At 48.1% G+C, this 19,393-nt stretch overlaps 1 protein-coding gene across 1 annotated transcript; it reads right to left on the bottom strand.

Moving 5' to 3' along the window:
- Positions 1-1,165: 1,165 nt before the first annotated feature.
- LOC117587270 (T-box transcription factor TBX6) lies at positions 1,166-5,053 on the bottom strand. Its single transcript, XM_034277850.1, has 5 exons — positions 4,017-5,053; positions 3,658-3,817; positions 2,315-2,582; positions 2,106-2,243; positions 1,166-1,836 (listed from the first exon to the last, which is right to left on the bottom strand). The coding sequence occupies exons 1-5, from the start codon at positions 4,105-4,107 to the stop codon at positions 1,342-1,344; spliced, it is 1,152 nt and encodes a 383-aa protein (XP_034133741.1). The 5' UTR covers positions 4,108-5,053; the 3' UTR covers positions 1,166-1,341.
- Between the last annotated feature and the right edge of the window lie 14,340 nt (positions 5,054-19,393).

The raw sequence follows: 19,393 nt of genomic DNA, 5'->3' as shown, positions 1-19,393 counted from the left end.
AAAAACACTTCTGAGGCACAGCCGATGCCGTGGCCAACATTTTATGTGTCTTTACCTTTGCCCGCCTTTTGTTTTTGGTGAAAACGTGCAAATCCCATAATTTAATTGTTTCAGCATTTGAAATTCAAATTTAAATCGAAAAGAGGAGAGAAAAAAACACTAAAACAAAACCAACTTCAAATTAGTCAAAAGCTGCTTTTTGGAATGGGTTTCGTGTGTCCAGTGAATTATTTAGGATTGATTATGCATAATCTATTCAAAGTTTTCTATGAATGGGAGACTGAAAGATCCTCCCGAAGATACCTTTGAAGCAGCCGCTGCTTGGGGGGGAATTTCTAGCTAGAAATGCAGCTTCTGCTCTCGTCTTTGCTGCACTCTAAAAACTTAATTAAAAATATTAAACACGAAATGTTTGGCGCCACCGTTTAGTTTGGGAAACGCTCAGAAGTGGACCGCACACATGGGACCGGGAGAGACCGGTGGCCAGTGGCCGTTGAGTTATCAGCTCAATTATGCAAGCTAAAAGGCAGCCGCCGCCGGCCCACAGACAGATTTGTCGCATTTGACACGATAATGCACACAAGCAATGACCACACCAGAGTCAGAGTCAGAGCCAGAGCCAGAGCCAGAGGCCTCCGTGTTGAGCCTCCAGCCTCCAGCATCCAGCATCAAATTCAGAGCCAGAGCCAGCTCCCACTTCGGCAATGGCCAAATGGCCATAAAAGGTGCGATAAAACGAAAATTTCACAAGACGGCAGCCGCCACCAGAGAGTGAGCTGAGCTGAGCTGAGCTGAGCTGAAGCCACTTCTGCGTCATCGTTGTCGTCGTTGTCTTCTCTTCTGCCTGGACTGTGGGTCGGCAAAGACCAAACAGCCTGAGAGCCGTCAAATCGCTGCTCATAATGGATGCCTTATCTTTGGAGAATTGTTTTAACTACTACCGGAGTTGGATATTTCTCAGATACCTCGTGCCCGTGCTGGGCTCTATCGAGAATCGACTGACTAACTGACTGGTCACCATAATGGAGAACATTAATTTGTCTTAGGCTCGCCAAAGCGGTCGACTCTCAGAGCTCTGCTTCGGCGATAAGCCAAAAACCTGTAAAAACGGAAATGCTGAAGGTTGCCCGTCTTTGGTTTGGTGTCTATGGTTTTGCATTAAGTATTTCGTTTTGATTTCTTTCTTTTATTTATTCTGTCCAAATACACTTAAAACTAATTAACAAATTGCAGCTTGATTGTAGCTTAGATTTCTTACATTATATTCTCTATATTCTACATTTTATGTGCACACAGATCACAACAAATGCTCCATCCCCAAGGACATTTGCTTCCCACTCTTTAGTAAGCCAAAATGGCTGAGATGCTGAAGCTGTTCCGCTTGGTGGAGGTCGTTGTGCGTGGCGAGGTGTTGGGTGTGTTGGAGGAGCTCGCCGGAGTTGGCTCCACGGGACTAACCGGCGCTGGAGCAGGCACATAGGGCAGCGGCATGTGTGGAGCTTGAGGAACTCCACCAAAATAGGCAGCCGCAAAGTGCGGAGCGGCATAGCTCAGGGCATGGCGATGATTGTAGGGCGCGAGGCTGGGACTGAGTGCAGCCGTGGCCGGGTAGTAGGGCACTGGCGAGAGACTGCCCTGCGAGTCCTGCTCACAGTCCAGGCGCTGGCGCTTCGAGTGCGGTGAGTCGCAGCTGCTCACACTGGAGCCCTCGTCCTCCGATTCCGGGCTAGAGTTGGAGCTGCTGTTGAGCTTGCGCTTGCAGCGCGACTGGCCGGACTCGCGAAAGCCCTTGGCAAATGGATTATTGTCGATCTTCAGCTTGGTAATGCGATCGTTCTGCAAAGGCAACAAAAAGGGAAGAAGTAAGTAAACATTCCGGAAATTCGAGCTAGCTGGCGTCAGTGAGTGAAACACTTGAAAAGTTCTGGACGGAGTCCTGAGTCTGAGAGGAGAGGAGAGGAGAGGAGTCCTAAGGAGAGAGACAATCTCAAGTGGCTGCCGAGGCGACACTTTTCAAATGTGGCAATTAGACGGCGGACTCCCGCTGAGTCTTTGTCTCGTCAATCGTCAATGAAGTTTGCCTTGGTCTTGGTCTGTTTACCCACCTGATAGGCTGTGACGGCTACGAACTCCGTCTCCGGGAAGACGAACGCCTGCTGCGGTGCCCAGGGGAGTTGGGTGAGCTCACTGCTGCGAATGATGTGAAGGCGTGGCTGGTACTTATGCATGCTGGCCAAAACAATCTAAAGGAGAGAGGAAGATCTCAAATTAGACACACAATTGCATGAGGGAGTGCGTTGTGTTGCACACTTACATGTCCGCTGCTGTCCAGCGTGTTGTTGGTCAGCTTCACTTTGTTGAAGAGCAGGGCCTGGGATTGCCAGTGGGCACCGGTGGCCGGGCTATCCGGATGCAGATACATGCGCTGTGGGCTCTGGGGCTCGGCTCCTCCTGCCGGAACCCACTGCGAGCCGGAGAACTTGTAGCGGCAGTCGCCAATGGGCACCATCTCGAGGAGTACGCAGTAGTTGGCCTCCTCCTCGAGTCCGCTCAACGAGACCCGCATCGAGGGGAACATGCGTCTGCAATGAAGAATAGAAGTTGATTAAGTGGATGGCCACGAATTGCATATAAATCAGGGGACCCATGGCAAAAAGAGGCGTCTCCAAAGGGATCTACTATGTTCCATGTTTTTCTTTTTGATTTGTGGCTGTGGCCCTGCCTAACAAGTGTGTAATTAAGGAATCAGAACGGGGCAGCGGGGAGTCTCCGCAGCGTATCGATTTAAAACGGAACGAAAACAGATCCCTGCTCCCTGCTCCCTGCTCCCTGCTCCCTGCCCAAAACAATGCCACTGACAAATGATTAATTGTTCGCCCAAATGCATTGGATAATCTTTGGCTATGGAGAGACGGGGGAGACCATAGACGGGAGCTGGGCATGGCGCCAAGCAATTAGACGCAATCTGAAGTCGACTTAACGGCTTCCCAAAGCGCTGAATGTGCCACTCAATGCATATCTAATGAGCCGAGAAAGTGACTGGATAGAGCCACGATCCATGCCCCCGATCCGGCAACGGCGGCTCATAATTATGTAAATTTTCTCTCGCTTCGGTAGTCGGTAGTCCAAATGCCATATCAGAGAAATACTCGCAAGATGATAGAGGAAACAGCGTGCTGGGCAGAGGGGACAGTGCCTGAACCTTTGTGGGCAAAGTGTGAAAAGCGCAGGTAGATCAGAGTTCCCAAAACCCGATTGTCAACGCCGAAAGAAGAAAGATTTTTATGAGCGAACCGGCGCCAGAGCGGCGTCTTCTTCGGCTGCTGCTGCTCTGCTGCTGCTGCTGCTGCTGCACTTGTTGTCACTGTATGCGCGCTGAGACGAGCTCCTGCTGCGTTCTGAATTATGGCCAGGCGCCACATTAGGCCAGGGACAGGGACGTAGACTGGGACTGGGACTGGGACTGGCAATGGCCATGGACTGGGTTTCCAGCAAATATTTACATAGGCTTGGCCGCACTTGACTTTACAAGTTTGTGGAAAACTCGAGCTCTCGATCAGCGATCGCCCTGCTCTCTATTTGCATAGGATAATGTGTGTGCTGTGCTCAAAGTTCTTGGGAATAGGAATGGTGTAAGTAAAAGGAGAGGAAACCTACCTGCCGCTCTTTGTGATGATCATTTCGGTGCCGATTTTATGAAACTGCTGCCACAGATCGTTGTTCTCCAGCTTGGCATCCACGCCGGGCAGGGTGGGGCGGCTGGGCAGCATCATTTGTGGCTGGGGCATGTTGAAAGGCAGCATCGATGGAAAGGGATCTGCAAAGAAGTTGGAAGTGGAAGTAGAAGTTGTTTGGTTAGTTCGTTAGTTAGACAAGAGCCATAAATGTGCAGGAAGGGAAATCAAACATAAATCTGTGATATTTAATTAAAAATGCAGCGTTTGATGTGCTCATAACTAAAGCAAGATCACTTGACGATCATTTCCCGTCGGCATTTAATCTTCACTTGCACCTACCTGGTATGCGCTGCATTATTTGCTGGCGATAGATCTCGTGGGCCAGCTGCTGCTGCATTCGCACTTCCATCAACTCTTGCATGGAAATCATTTCGAATAACTTCACAAAATAATAGCTTGAATCACTGTAGAATCTCTTTCGTTTCTGGTTCTGTTTTCACACACTTGACACTCTCTTTCTTCCGCTCTTTAGTTTTTTGTGTTCCTTCACGCACGACGTTTCGCAACGAACTGATCTGGAGTGGCTCAGCGGCGATGCTTAGCTCAGGGCGCGTCGTAGCCGGTTTTGTCTGCTTGGACGGATGGACTACCTGCCAAACGGGTTCCCGAGGAGAGCGCCGACGATTGGCTGGCGCAGACCGACGCCTACGTCTCGGCACTATAGCTGACTCTGTCTAGCAGAGATCGGTTCCAGAGCGCCATTTTGTTGGTGGGGAGACTGCGAGGAGAGCAGCCGTGCTGTGCCGTGCTGCGTGGAGTGGCGAAGTTAACGCTTAGCCCTGTTGATTTTCATCAGCCGCAGTGTTTTTCTGCACCACTGCATCGCCTCCATCTCGCTCTAGCTGCCTGCGCCCTGCTGCTCTCTCTCTCTCTCCATTTCGCTCACTCGATCACTGTCAGTCGTCAGAGGGGACTGGACATGGACTTGGATGTGGATGTGTGGATGTGTGGATGTGGCGTAGCTTGTAATTCAGAAGTGAGATTTTCCACAGCGCGCCTGTCTGCAGCAGCGCTGTCTTCTGTCCCAGCTGCTGCTGTTTTTTCTTTCTTTTTCTTCGTTTTTCTTTGTTTCTCCGCTTTGGCGCTGTCGGAAAATGTCCATTGCTGTTTCCATTGCAGCCGTCTTCTTCCGCTGCCAGCCACCCGAGTCTTGGGTCTGGCCTTCTGGGCACATGCGTTGTCTGCTGCTCCTCCTTTGCCGCCTTTGCCTTTGCCCTTCCCCGTAATTGTAATTTGCCTTGGTCGTTCTCCCTCTCTCTTACTACCGACTATCTCCGACAATGTCTGGGCATTTTTTGTGTGTGTATTTTTGTACTTTTATGCCGACAGGTGAAACATAAATTTTGTTGACTTTGTTAATTACCCGTTTTGGAATTCCGATATGCCCAGGTTCCCCAGCTCCAGCTCCAGCTCTTACTATTGATTTGCCAGCCCATGGCCATGACCCAGCCAGAAAACAAAAGCAGAATTAATACATTTCGGATCGGGTCTGTGGAACTCAACAATTAGCCATTTGATTAGTGCCTGTCAGCAGTGGAAAATGGCTGCCAGTCGTGTAAAAACTATAAATTATCCATAGAAAGTTCGACTCGATGGACTATTAATGTTGCTTGGATGGTAGTGTATTTCTAGGGATCACTTTGGATGTGGTGCAACACCCGCGCAATTGTGCCATCAATCATTTGTTTTATTTCTTTTAGTTACTTTCCATCTGCATGGAAAGCAAAGCAAATTCATGCATAGATAAACTCAAAATATTGCTAATAAAACTGTATTTTCTTTTACTTACAGGCTAAACACGAACTTCAATCGATGCAGGAATTGTATACACAAGTTATTGCATTTCTGGAACATTCCCCGAACCACCAGCGACATTGATCTTGAGCTAAATTTGTGGCATCAAGTGCAGCCAGCAGAGCAGACCAGAGACCACAGCAAATCTTGCAAATCTCTTCCCAGCAAATATATAATTTCAGGCTCGACTGCACCGTCAATCGACTAGAAAGAAAGTTTCCAGCGAATGCTGCCCATTAAATTTGCATTTCGCTGTCATTTGGCACGCCCTTCGTGCCCTTCGTGCCCTTCGTGACGATCTGCCCGGTGCGCGACGAGACGGCATATCTCCGGTGATCGTCGCTGGGAGGAGGTTGTCGTTGAGTCGGGCGCCAGAGCATCATAAAAAATATGTTTGTACAAATATCGGAGCAGACTTTTGCTTTTGATGCGAGTAACAAAAGATTTCAAAAATGTAACGCTTCACGCCTGCGCAGAGGCCGACAAAGGGGAACAATAGACAGTAGTCGCAGCTGGGGCGAATGTCTCTGATAACTCAGGTGTAATTGCATCACAGAAGGTCACAGGACTATAGTCCAGATGAGAGTGTAACCCTAATCGGGCAGACACAGACACAGTTGACGCGACATCGGCACAGCCCACAAAGTGACCACGGGCTGCTCTGCTCTCCCATCTGAGGATCGGGCACACATCCCAGACTCAGTCTCAGCCCGTTTTGTGGTATGTCGAAGTATGGCTTGGTGTGAAGTGTTCCGTAGGCGGGCGCGTTCCGTTGCTTAAGATGTTTGGCAGTGTACCTGCCACTGCCACTGGCCCGTCGTGCTGTTCCAGTCTGAGTTCTTGTGTCGCCAATTGAAGTAATAATTGTCTATTGTCCTTTGTCGCGCCTTCCGCGCCGAGTTCTCGGGGCAATAAAGACCAAGAGCGGAGACAAGCGACAAGTGGCTGCTGCTCTCGAAGAACTCTCTCAAGTAGCCCGTTGGCGCCAGACAACTCCGAGCTGTGTACTCTGCTGGGCTAAGGACATCTAAGGAGGGGTTTTCGGGGTTCTGCTTTGTGAGGCTGCTATCTGCCGCCTCGAATCTGCAGATGCTGAACGGTAGCCGGACAAGCCGAACACAGCCGTCCACCATGGCAAAGGTTGACAACGACATATGTTTGGGTTTGATAAGATTGGACCAGAGCAGATTACCTTACCCCCAGGCTACTGTTCTGTGCTGTTGCGGGAGGAGACTGCGGACGGAAGCTCCATGTCAACCCACACACACTGTGGCCCCAAGGGGACAGGCCTGGACTGGGCTAATTAACATGCAACCCGCAGATCAAATTGATCAGCCATATTCATATATTAAAAGACCATCAGCTTATTAATGCCCATAATCAATGGGACAGGTTGGAGTCGCATCAATAAATCATGGATGACCCCTAATTAACCAACACACGCACCCAGCGAGAGGGAGAGGGAGAGGGAGAGAGTCTGTCTGTCACCTGCCCCTCCTTGGGGGATGCCAAAACTACAAGTTACACTTAATTTATACCAAGACAAAGGGGAAAACCATCATAAAATGTAATATAAATGATATAAACGACACTGTCTGTTGGGCTAATAAGAGGCGTGGCTGCAGCCCAATCCAAATCCAAATCCAAAACCCAATCTCAAACCCAGTGCCAGTGCCAGTGCCAGTTCCAATCCTGAGAAACGGAATGAGCATAAAGATGCAAACTACACGATAAAGTTGGCTCACAGCCTCGCAGGTTGTGGCCAAGGCGCCGGCAACTAAATGCTAAACGAGTTAACTCGCTGATAGAGATCTTTTCTGTTCTGTTCTCTGTCTCTGTTTTTGGTAGATGCTAAGCAGCGACTGCGAAGGTGCGTTGTGCATCATTAAGGCAAGAAAACGGAGGTGAATTCAGTCCCAGACTCCGACTCAAACTCCGACCACAACGATGATTTAATTTTCCAACACGCTTTCTACCCCACGCCAGCATGGGCCTGTCTGAATCTCAGTTTTAGTTTTTTTTTTTTTGGGTTGTTTTTCAGCATTTGTGAAATGATCGATGGCCTGTCGTTGAGATGATCACTTGCCGTGGCTGCCTAGCGGCTACTAGTTGAGATACTTAACGACGGACCCAAGAGCCCAAGAGGGAGCCTACTCATAATTTGTTAAGATGTTTTGGGCGATCGATCGATTGATCGTCCTCTTACCTTTCTCTGCATAATATTTATGTATATTTCTCACGTTATGGAGCTGTCTCCCTCCCTCCCTCCCCCATCCCATCCCATCGCATCCCATCCCTGTGTGCATTATGGCGCCCGCAAGTGCTTTGGACAGCCTAAGCTGTGTCTTTGGGCTACCGATCGTCATCGCCGTCGCGATCATCTAGGAGGAGAGACGCCGCCGCCGCCGCCGCCGTCGCCGTCGCCGTCGCCGCCTTATCAGCGTTTCGGCATCTGGGAACATTAAATGGCTACTTAAGATGCATTTCCAGCCGGAGGTATCTATTCCCATAGTTTTGCCATATCGATTACCAGGGGGGAGGTGTGGCACACATACCATACCCATGGGCAATTGACCTGATCCCTCCAGGCATGCGCACAGAAGTCGAACGGTGTAATCGATACGATCAGCGATCAGCGATCAGCGATCGATCGGCAATTGATCTTTTGCCTGCCTGCCTCTGCTTGGCGAAAATTTAGCAACTTTGTCGGCACTTTGTGCCTGTGATCAGCGTTCAGTTTTTGGTTGCCTTGCTCTGTATTTTGATCTATGATTGCCTGTGGCCATTTGCCAGTTGATTGCCAATCCGCAGCGATCCCCATCCTCAACCTCCCCTTGCTACAGCCTGCAGCCTCAGCGTGTCTGTCGCATCTCGTATGCCGCTCACAACTCACTCGCACTAATTAAAATAAATTCTGTCAGACATTCTCGTTTAATTTTTTCGCGCACCTCGTTTTTTTTTTGGGCCCAATGATTCGCGGATCGCAAAACGGAGGAGCAGGCATTTCATAACAGCACCCCAAGTAGAAAGAAACAAGAAACTGCCAAAGACAGAGCCAAAGCGAGCGCCAAAGTCGAAGTTGCAGCGAGAAAACAAGCAATAAATACGTCAGCCAATACGTCAAATGCTTTTGGCCAGCTCTAAATGACGGACTCTCCGTCTGTCTGCAGTCTCTTTGAGCTTCCACTGACTGCGCTTTGGCCTGGGCTCCATCCTGCAGTGGCACAATTAAAAATGCACATTATTAATTAGTTGTTATAATTGCATTTAAAAATCCATTAATATTTATAGAATTCATAATAAATAATGAGCTGCAGTCGCCGTGCTTGGGTCTCCGACTCAGTTTGAGTCTCATTCGCGGACTCCTCAGACGTCGACAACAACGCCTCTAAATGTCAAAACAGTCGGACAGTCCGGGCCAGGCTGGACTGGACAGCAGAGGTGGCCAGCTCCAGCCAAGTTTGGCAATTTATGCAGCCCAGCAGCGTGATGTGTGTGTGGCATATGTGAAATCGAGTCACAAGTTGCCTTTGACAAATTCTGCAAGAATGTGTTCCCAAAATGTTAGGGCAACTAAAGTGGAGCATATTGGCAACCAAAGGGAACATGTCCAAAAGGGAAGTTGCCTTTTGTGTAAGATCCCAACAGATATTCCATTCTTCCTATGTTCGATTTATGGTTCTATAATTACTTATCTCTTTGCCAGATCATTTTCAGACTTCTCACACCTGATATCCTTAGCCAAGCAGCCATAAATCTGTAGCGCATACTCCCTGGCCTCCATTCAGTGCGAGACAGAGAGACAGAGAGACAGAGGGATACCCTCTACGGCTCCAGAGCGAGAGCCTTCATAAATATTTATGTCTCGTCATTGAGTCCAATTTTTTATAACGCATATTAAATTGTAAATTAAAAACAAATTTTTGTTGACTTTTCTACACTCTGGCGAGTCCCGCGAGTCGTGCATTTTATTGCAGTGATATATGTATGTATGGATGTATGGATGGATGGATGGTCTCCACAACCTCCAACTCCAAACCCGAATCCGAACCCATAATTAAATTTTAACATTTCCACCTTTTTGTGTGTGCCTGTCCAGCGAATGTCGCCTCCGTCCAGTCCATTCGAAGATATTCTCAGGCTGACCACGGACGACCCACGCTGTTCTGTTCCCCCTCTGCTGGATCGTTGGATCGTTGGATCTCTCGGTTGGGATCGCTGGTGAAAAAGGGTGAAATATATCACTGGCGCCAGGTTACCGCCCGCTGGGGCTCAATGTGGTACATTTTTTATTGCAGCCGTTTAGGCGAGCGTTTGACGGCCAAGGACATCAATCAAAAATTCTGTAATTCACTTTCTGGGATTCTCTTTCAGCTTCAGCTCTTTACGAGGCACTCGCCTGGGCTGCGTCTCTCTCTCTCTCTCTCTCTCTCGAGCGTGGGCTCCGAACCATTAGAAGGTTGTCTCGATTTGAATGTCTTGGCGTTGGAAGCGTTAATATGATAATAGCACCTCGAATTCCAACTAGCTGGGAACCTGTTGCAGCAGCAGCAACATTTCTCTTCTTTTTATGAAATAAGCAATTAAAAATGAATTTGAGGCAAACATCATGCTGGCTCTTTAATGGTCAGCATTTAATTGGATTTCAATGTTTCCAACTCTCTGGATTATACAGCGATCAGTGTGGTGGGTCCTTAGTCTTTGACTTGTCTGTGATAATAAACATTAATTAATTTCAACATTTATATTGGGAGTTTATTAACCCAAAATGGGACTGAGACTTGGACTGTGCGTAGGTCTCTGGCTAGATAAGAGACAGACGAGTTCTTTATGATGCCTGATGGCTGATTGAGTTATGAGTGCCGGGACGGGAACAGATCTCTATAGCTTTCACATGTCGCAGCTAACTCGAGCCAGCAGCTCCTTCTGTATTTTGTCAATTTACATGACCTGCCAAACACCCACGAAATGTGAGTGCAAAGCGAACACAACTCCCTGTTGATGCCCGCACATTAGTCAGGCGCTCTAACTAGACAAATCCATTTGTAACCCAACCAGATGAAAATCTACCAGTAACACCCACTCCACGCCTCCCGTTCTACACAAGGGGCAGAGATTCATTCGAGAGTACAGAAAGAAAGAAACCCTTCAATTATAATCGAGGAGACATGCACAACACAGTTGGTCAGTGGCTGGTACAGGGACAGGGACTGGGACAGGGACAGGGACTGGGACTGGCACTGGCGACGACTGGCGCGACGTCTTCCAAGTCAGCCACGCCCCTGTCTCCCGATCGAGGCATGTGACTCAGGCCTCACTCTACCTCCATGGACAGGCACGACCTATAAAAACGGAATGTGTGTGTTGCTGCCTTTGTTTCACGAGATCCCACAAGTTGAGCGGAGAATCGGTTTTAATATGTGAATGCGTTGATTGCCTTCGCTTTTTAATAAAATGATAACTTTTCGACCAGACAAATATTTCATTTCCTTTTCGACGATGGCGACGACGACGGCCAACAACGAGAGGCAGACACAGTCGCAGCCCGAGAAACCCAAAAGTCATCATGGCATAAGCATAACAGCAATGACGCTGACTGTAGCTGTGTAGCTGTGTGGCTCGGCACTGCCCCCCATGAATGATCACTTTCCAGCACAAATTGGAGACTGGCCTGAACGTATTTGCACCTCTGAATTCGGTGGGGCCTCTGCGGCCACAGACCCAAAACCCGAGACCCAAGCGAGAGACAAACCGAAAGCCAGACAAGGTTAGCGCCAGTCGGCTGCCAGGCGACGAGTGAAGGGCCAGGCCAGGTCGGAGTGCCGTCCGGTTCGTACCCACCGCTGCACCCTCTCCACCCCGCTCCTCTCCCCGTGCCCAATCTCGAGCTAACAAGCTGGTTCTGCCCCAAGTTCGGAGTTCGTGCGTGCCTCCAGTGGGATCCATGCCTCTTGTGTGTGTGGCATGGTGTGGACGGGCGGTGGCAAGATCGTTTAGCAGCACACCGGCGCACTTCATTTGCCCCGCCAACCCCCCGCTCCAGCGTGGCTGCATTCCAGCCAAATTTGCTCACAACATGTAGAAGAAATTGTTGCTTATTTGTTCGTGTCCCTCCGACAGACCCTGCTGCTGTGGCCTGGCGCCAGTTTTTGGGCTGCCCAAATGTGGCATTTAATGAAATTTCCCCTTGCCCCGCGATGTTGCCTCGTTGTTGAAGCTTGTTTGGCTGCACAGCGGTTTTGGCAGCCCCTCGGGGTTCCTTGGTGCACATCTTCTGCGTGATCTTTGCGTGTGTTATTTGAGTTGTAGGGCAACTGCTGTGCTCCGAATGTGCCATTGAAGACTTGATGGAGTGGCTTGCTGGTGGTCTAACCAGGGGATGGAGCAAGGGAAGTCATTAGATGAGCTACAGGTAGGTTTTAAAGAGTGTTACCTTGATCTGAGGAAAGTTTTGCTAGGCGTTGGCTCTTCCTACAGCTCACAGCAGCTTCGTTATGGCCGAGCCAAAGAGCAGGAGAGCCGAACCGAACATATCCTCTCTCTCTCTCTCTCACTCTCTCTCTCTGCTGTTGGCGTTAACGAGACTTTTGACAGGTTGATTCATGCTCACGTCTCTGACTTGGCTTATTTGACCCAAAGTAGAGGCTGAACTGGCGTATTGGACCCACCAAAAAGTGCAGCTCCAAGCTTGAAGCTGTCCAAACGGACCTCCCGTCCATTTGTTCGTTTTTATTTGATTTTTTCTTCTGCTCAACATTTTTATTAATGACCACAAGGGCCACACAATTGCAATGGGCGCCAAAAGGGCCACTTGGCTCGAACAGGGAGAGAAACATAAGTGGGGGGCAGTCCATCCATGAGTACAGCTGGAACACTGGGTGGGGGGCAGGGCGTGCTCAGCGCCAGTGTGTGTTGGTTTTTTGAGTATGTGTTGAAATGTGGTAATTTGTCTCGCTTAGAGACTGAATGCGACTTGTCTGCCCCCAACGAGCGCCGGCCACACTGTCGAGGCATCGTTTCATTAATAAAACATTTGTTCAAACGAAGAGAGAAGAGTTTTGCAGAGAGTTACAGATGGAACTCTGAAGCTGTAACTGCAGTTGGACGCTACTGCTGCTCCTCGGATTGCCCGTAGTTTTCCATAATTCATAAATGCCAACTACTGGTATTGAGTTTTTGTCAATAGTCAGGGATTAGAGGCTACACTCCAGCAAACTGGCAACTGTCTAGCTGCTACATTGAAGCTTTTCCCCCGTACCCCAAGCTGTTGTATTATTGCTGAGCAAACAATACATTTCACAGGTTAACGCGATCGCATAATGAGCCACGACGACGTCCAAGTTGCAAACAAGCAAACACAGCAGCGGGAGCAACGGATTCAACACTTTGTTGGGCCAAACACCAGCCCGATGGCCAGCAGCTCCACTGCAGTGCCAGTGTTTGCCTAGCTGCAGTGGCTGCACATGGAGCTACGGGCGGTGAGTTTTTTTTTTCATGGAACTGGCAGCAACTTCAATAGAATTAATTTACGCCTCACGTTGCAGCAACTGTTATGCGGTAGCCACATAGATACACAGATACACAGAGCCACAGAGTCAGAGTTGGAGCTGAAAAATGCAACTGTGGAAATGGGTACCCAGGCCCCGACTCCGACTGCGGATTGTGGTTTATTTATTAAAGTTATCAATATGATTGTCGGTAGTTGGTAAAATATTTGTGTCCAAAGGTGTTAAAATGCATTTGCATAAACACTTGCGGCGTTGTCATGCCTCATTTGGACACCAGACCTGGGGGCAATGCCTGGATTTCCCCTGCTCTCGGTTGGAGCGTTGGATAATCCAACTTTAGAATTTCAATTACCTTTCATCCTGCAGCTACTGCGCATAGAAAAACAATCTCAAATTATGGCCAAAGAAAGGCGAGACAAAGGGAAGTACATGCTGCATATAAATCCCATTACACAGCAGTAGCTCCACGCCTCAAAAGAGCAGAAAACACAGCCTGGCTGCCTGCCTCCCTTTAGGGCCACGGAGATGTTACAACTTCACACTAAGCCATTGAAGAAGTGCGGCAGGCCAACGCCAAAGGACGAGCCCTGACATTGGCACTCCGCTGGATACCTTTGCCTTGGCTTTGCCATCGGGAACGGGAACGGGAACGGGAACACCAAAAGGCCCAACCAATTTGGCTTAAAATTACGCTACACTGATCAAAGGGCAGCTGCGCCAAGCTAGGCAAGGGGCAGAGGCAGGGGCAGGGGCAGGGGCTGTCGCTGACTGACTGGATGACGAGATGTCTGGTGAAAGTGCAGTGACGTGTGTGTGGATCTCTGATAAGCCTGTTCCATGTCTGTTTGCTGATGCTGCCATTGATCTCACCTCCGCTGCGCGATCCTCCCTCTCATACCTGTGATCCATTTTACAAGCCAACATCGCTCCAGATAACACACACAAGGGGCAGGGACATGGGCACTGCTTGCTCTGGCTTGTCAATTGGGCGGACAACGATATTGTTATGCTTATTACACCGGCACAGCTACCGAAAGTAGTTCTCTCTCTGCTCTCCCTGTCTGTGTCTGTCTCTGCCCAGTGGTTGTAGGAGTAGGGAACGGTCTGCACTTGGAGTTCTGAGAGCCGACCGACTGAGATTATCTCTTTATCAGCCCTAATCTCAAGTAGTTAATAAAGTGCGATGCTTTGTACTTTAACCGCTGCCATTGTCTGGACAGAGACTGGGCAGCCGAGAGGATGGCTGAGAATGCTGAGATGCTGAGATTCAATTCGTTGAGTGTGCACCGATGCAGATAATCGTTTGTGGTATGCCGAAAGAGCTATCTCTGCACCAAGTCTTGTCTCTTTGCCTTAAAAAACAGAGCGGGGCGTGATTATCATATGGGTAAAAAGTGGTTTCCGCTATGGGAAGACTCAAAACTGGACACTGGAATACAAATTAAAGAGAGCAAAAGCTTGCATTCGATTTTGTGAGAGTTCTTTGATAACTTTCCTTCTGTTTAGCTTACACTTCCTTAACCCCCTTGAGTTTGGTTCTTACCCTAAATGTAACATGTTGCTGTTGTTTATGCAACAATCAACGATCCATTGAGTGTATCCTTACATTGAAAATAAACACAAATCAAGCAGATCCAGCTGCAGCAGCTAGATAACAGGGAAAGATGCCACTTAAGTCTAACAAGGGCTCCCAAGGCAAACATAAAAATTGACAAACAGATGACAACATTCCGTCAATTGTCCCCAAAGATAGGCTCCTACGATATGTGCCCCTGGCACGACAATAGCCAAAATGATTGTTATCCTTTAACCAAGCCTCTTGTGGTAAGCCCAAATCCCATTTGGCACAAACAATTTAAGCGAAAATTGTTTAAGCAGCAGTAAAAATAAACTAAAAACCCAACCGCAAGATGTACGCATATGCACCACTACCGCACTCTACCACTCCCTCTCCCTACCCTCTCCCTGGGTAAATCCTTTGAGCAAATCTTTGTGACAAACAAAAGTGCACAGAGATATCTTTAGGGAAATGAAAACAAACCCCGGAGACACACTGCATGGAAAATGGGATCTGCGGGGCTGCAACAAACTGTAAAAACAAATTTGCGCTTTGTTTCAATTATTCAAGGATTACATGGAGCGGTTGACATGGGAAAGGAATGGCAGCGAAGACTCTCATCTGGGACTCTCGCCCGAGAGATCTCAAGTGGCTCAGCTGCGGCGGCGTCTGTACAATTTGCACTTGATTTTAAGTAGGTGATTTCTATTATGCGAGACATTAGCTGTCATACAAACGCCCCATACATGCCCAAGGGCTACAGCAAGCTGAACAATCGCAGCCACCGATCCGAGCACTTGATTAGCATATGAATAGATGCACTCCGCAGTTCCAGTCTTCACTCTCATATGAGTATTACCCAGAGGAACGCATAGAAATGGTCATAAAAATCTCAAGTACATAACGCCGGTGCCTGCCTACTCGTGAGCGATCTGCCAGAGCTGCCAGCGCCCAGGTAGGATGTGCAATAAAACCGCAGGTCCTGGCAGCTTTGGGCCAAACTCAATGGCCACTCAATGGCTCTGAAGCGGGGAAATTCGCTGGAAATTCCAGCGGCCCGTCGGTCACTTGAGTTGATGTGCCATAAAATTATGGCTGCTCATAAAATTCATTAATCGCTGCTAAATGCGCGTCATTAGTCAACACGGTGGCGGTGGCTCAGTCTATGCTGCATGGACTTTTCCAGGAAGCACACCGCACCATGGCACCAGGGCACCGCTGGCACCTCGGCAACGCGTCAGACTGGGTGGACTAACGAGTTGGGTTGGGCTCGAACAGCCCCGGCGACAGGGCGTCGCGTGAAAATGGTGATTAATGCCTTTAGTGCGTGGATTTAATGTGGAACACGGAGCATGCCGCTGCCTAGGTTACAGGTAGCTCTGCTGCGAATGGAAATTGTCTGTGGAAAGCCCCGCCACAAGTGTGATTGATAAAGAGCTGGAAAAACGCAGAGAAAGAGCTGCTTAATGAACCAAAGAAGTGCTTGGTCAGAGGTGGATAGGAAATTTGATGTAAAAACAGCAAAAACGCGACACTTTTTAGCTGTAGAACTTGGCACAGAATTGGCGAGTATTCCCAAGTGGGGGTTATTCGTATCCTTCATATTTTTTAATGGCAATTTGTTGAGTTTTCATGAGAAGAAAGTATTTCCATCCTAATTTAATTTTAATAACTTAATAAACTCCCGAAAAACTTCCCTAGAATGAATACAATGACAGGCAGCAATGCAGAGACTGACTGCCCGATCTCCGCTGTCTCAACGCCAGACTCCGCTTTAGAGCGACGCCACACAGCAAGCAAACAAATGGTAAAGAGGGGCACATGCAACTCACCAACAACAACAACAACAACCACAACTTGTATAAAAAAATGTGTCTACTTCATTCATAAGATGTTTTAGTGGCGCCTGGCGCCAACATTTTTTCACTTGCGTGTAGCAATCGCCGTGCAGTGGAGTGGAGTCTCTCTGTGTGTGTTTGTGTGTGTGTTTTAGGTGTGCTTTTGTGTGTGTTTGTGCTCTCTAAACACTTGACTGGCAGTGGCAACATTTTCATTAAGTCCCCCGAAAATATTACTGTTCCATTCGAATGCATTTGCTTGATTTAGCGTATCGCTCATAATTTGTTTTATGGTTTTGCATTTCGATGTTTGGGCACTTGGGGCACGCGGTGCTGATAACTCTCCCAGAACGAACCGCAGCCACTGCAGCTGCAACAGCTCTGATTTCGCTTATCGTTGGCTCCTGCTTAGAAATGGAAAGTGGCAGCCAGAAGCCACCAACCAGCAGCCAGCAGCCAGCAGCTGCTGTGGAGAGCTCGTGTCGTGTCGTCGCGATAAGCCAACACTCACTCAAAGCCCCGCGCCCCATTGTGATTGGAATTCTTTTTGGGGGAAACGTTTCCATTGCTCTGTGTGATGCATGGCTGTTAATTTTAATACAAATTCGGTTCGAAAATAGCCAAAATGCCCACGCAAATATTTTGTTAAATGCGCCAGCAGAAGACAGCATCGCAGATCTCCTCCGATCACAGATCGCCCCGTCATCGTGGCTATTAACAGATCGAGTGAGTGAGGCATGAGTCGCGGAACTTGGGGAGTCTCGAGTCCAAGTCCGACTGCGAGACTGTGGCTCACATTTATGGGTCGTCGCCAAAGCTCAACTTATTGACAATTTCAATTTGAGTTTTGGACATTGGATTGGGGCAGGTGGAGGCGACGAGGGGCTGAGTGTCTGGTGCTGCTGCTGCTGCTGCTGCTGCTGTTAAATATTTTGTTATTTTCATATGTAAATCTTGTTTAACGACTCTGTATGAATTCGTATGTAGGCATGGAGCTGTATTTATTGTGCCGTTGATTGAATATGCAAATGCATTTTCACACGTCCGAGGCAACCATCCATGCCAGACTCAATCAGCAGACAAAGCCAGAGACAAACAAAAACAATCAGCCAGCAGAGAAGATCGCTGGACTTGGGTTTCCTTGTTCAGAGCGCTTACCTACAGCAGTCTGCTGCTCTGGGATCAGTTCTCAGCTGTAGGTGATAATGTGAGCGAGAACTCCCCATGGCACACACCTCTTTTTTTCTGTTAATCCACAAAAGTCTTCGATATAAAAATTAATATTGCCCAATAAATCTGTCCAAAATTATGGCCAACTGCTTAGCAACCAACTCGAGAAAAAAAAAGTGGAAACTGGAGAGACAAAGCACACGAAAAATTAATAAAGAAAAAGATATAAAATAATTCTGGGATACAAAACAACGAAGAGGGGATGCCTTGAAGTCAGGCAATACTTAATTTTTTTTGATATTTTATTTGAGTGATCGCAAATGGCATAAAATTCATGAAAATGCTGAGTTTTTTCGCTTATACATTTGGCATTTAACTTCTCCCAATGTTAGTAGATGTAAGGGTATCCAAAATGTTTGTGTTTTCCCTTTATTCTGTTGCTGTTGCTGTTCTGTTCCGTTGTTCCTTCAATCAAGAGGCGCGGCGGCGGCCATCAGCAGCAGCAGCCAGCCAGCAGCCAGCAGCCAGCCAGCCAGTCAGTCAGTGGAGATTTCGTTCCCAGACATTTACCTGTCAAATGTTGCACTCGCACACGAAAATGATGGAGTGAAGAGTTTTAATTTTATGACGCAGCAAAGGAGGCAGTAAAGGGAAAGGGAAAGGGAACCCGCAGATCGGGAATGGGAATGGGCAAAGGGTATGAAGATGATGGCGCCAAGAAATTAAGGTAACGCGCCACAGTAAACACAACTGCGAGATGGAAGTGATGGCCAATAGTGATCCTGGATCCTGGCAACTGCCCCTCCACGCTTTGTGGGACTTATGCTGAGAGATGCAGGAACCTCTCTGAGAGTTAAGTGAAAGAGAGTAGTTCCCCAGTGAGGCCATTCCCATGACTAGCTGAGGTCAAAATCTATTAATTATGCAGCTCGTTGGGCCTATCTGCAAGAGCATCGATCTTGTTAGCTGCTATTAATTGGCTGTGAAAGGTTCGATTCATTCAATAAAAAGTCTCCCCATACATATACATATAAATCGTAATGTAAACGGCTCAACACTTTCCCACAAAACACAACGCAGAGAGAGGTCCATTGACATTCGTTTGCCTGGGCATGCGTATCCATCCACGAGTATCTATTAAACCAGATACAAGATCTGTATCTGTATCTGTATCTGGCAGTTACATGCGAAGCGGTTAAATTGCCGCAACAGCAACAACAGCAACCGCAACAGATTGGAATTGGGGATCGCATTCGGATCCATAGTTAATTATGCTACCAAAAACCGAAAAAACAAACTAAACATTTTTACGAGCGAAATTTGTAATCATTACCACATTCATATGCAAATGGGGGCAACCGTCCGTCCAATACCTATACCTATACCTATACTACGGATATCTTGTATCTTGTATCTGTGGCTGGAGAGCTCCTCTGGCATCTCGCGGCTTGTGGTTTGTGGTGTTTGGGCCAGCTGCTCGAACGGCAGCTACGCGTCTGTCGCTTCTGTGCTGTCTTGGCCTTTGTTTTGGCTTTGTTGGCTCCCCCTGATTTCTGGTGTTAAAAGTACCGTATTGTTTGCCATATACGAGCAGAGCAACAACATGCTGTCCACGCTACAATATGATAACGAACTATTCCCCATCCCAGACGCAGACTCTAATTTATATCCCGCTCTCTGTCGCAGTCTCCCTCTCTCTCTCCCTCTCTTTCTTTCTCTGTGTTCAAAACAAACATAAATTCTCGATGCGACAAGTTTTAATTTCTTCTTTTTCCGCTCTTTTCCGCT

The sequence above is a fragment of the Drosophila guanche genome, unplaced genomic scaffold (assembly GCF_900245975.1).
Source record: "Drosophila guanche unplaced genomic scaffold, DGUA_6, whole genome shotgun sequence".
NCBI classification, from domain to species: Eukaryota; Metazoa; Arthropoda; class Insecta; order Diptera; family Drosophilidae; genus Drosophila; species Drosophila guanche.
The sequence above is the reverse complement of the archived record's forward strand: the minus strand, read 5'-3'. Positions and strand labels throughout refer to the sequence as shown.

What these genes read in the sequence shown, in the direction of transcription:
- LOC117587270 (XM_034277850.1), bottom strand. Translation starts at nt 4,107, where the DNA reads ATGATTTCCATGCAAGAGTTGATGGAAGTGCGAATGCAGCAGCAGCTG. An exon ending in AATAATGCAGCGCATACCAG is followed by an intron (nt 3,818 to 4,016) that starts GTAGGTGCAAGT and finishes ACTTCTTTGCAG; the next exon opens with ATCCCTTTCCATCGATGCTG. An exon ending in CGCTGGACAGCAGCGGACAT is followed by an intron (nt 2,244 to 2,314) that starts GTAAGTGTGCAA and finishes TCTCTCCTTTAG; the next exon opens with ATTGTTTTGGCCAGCATGCA.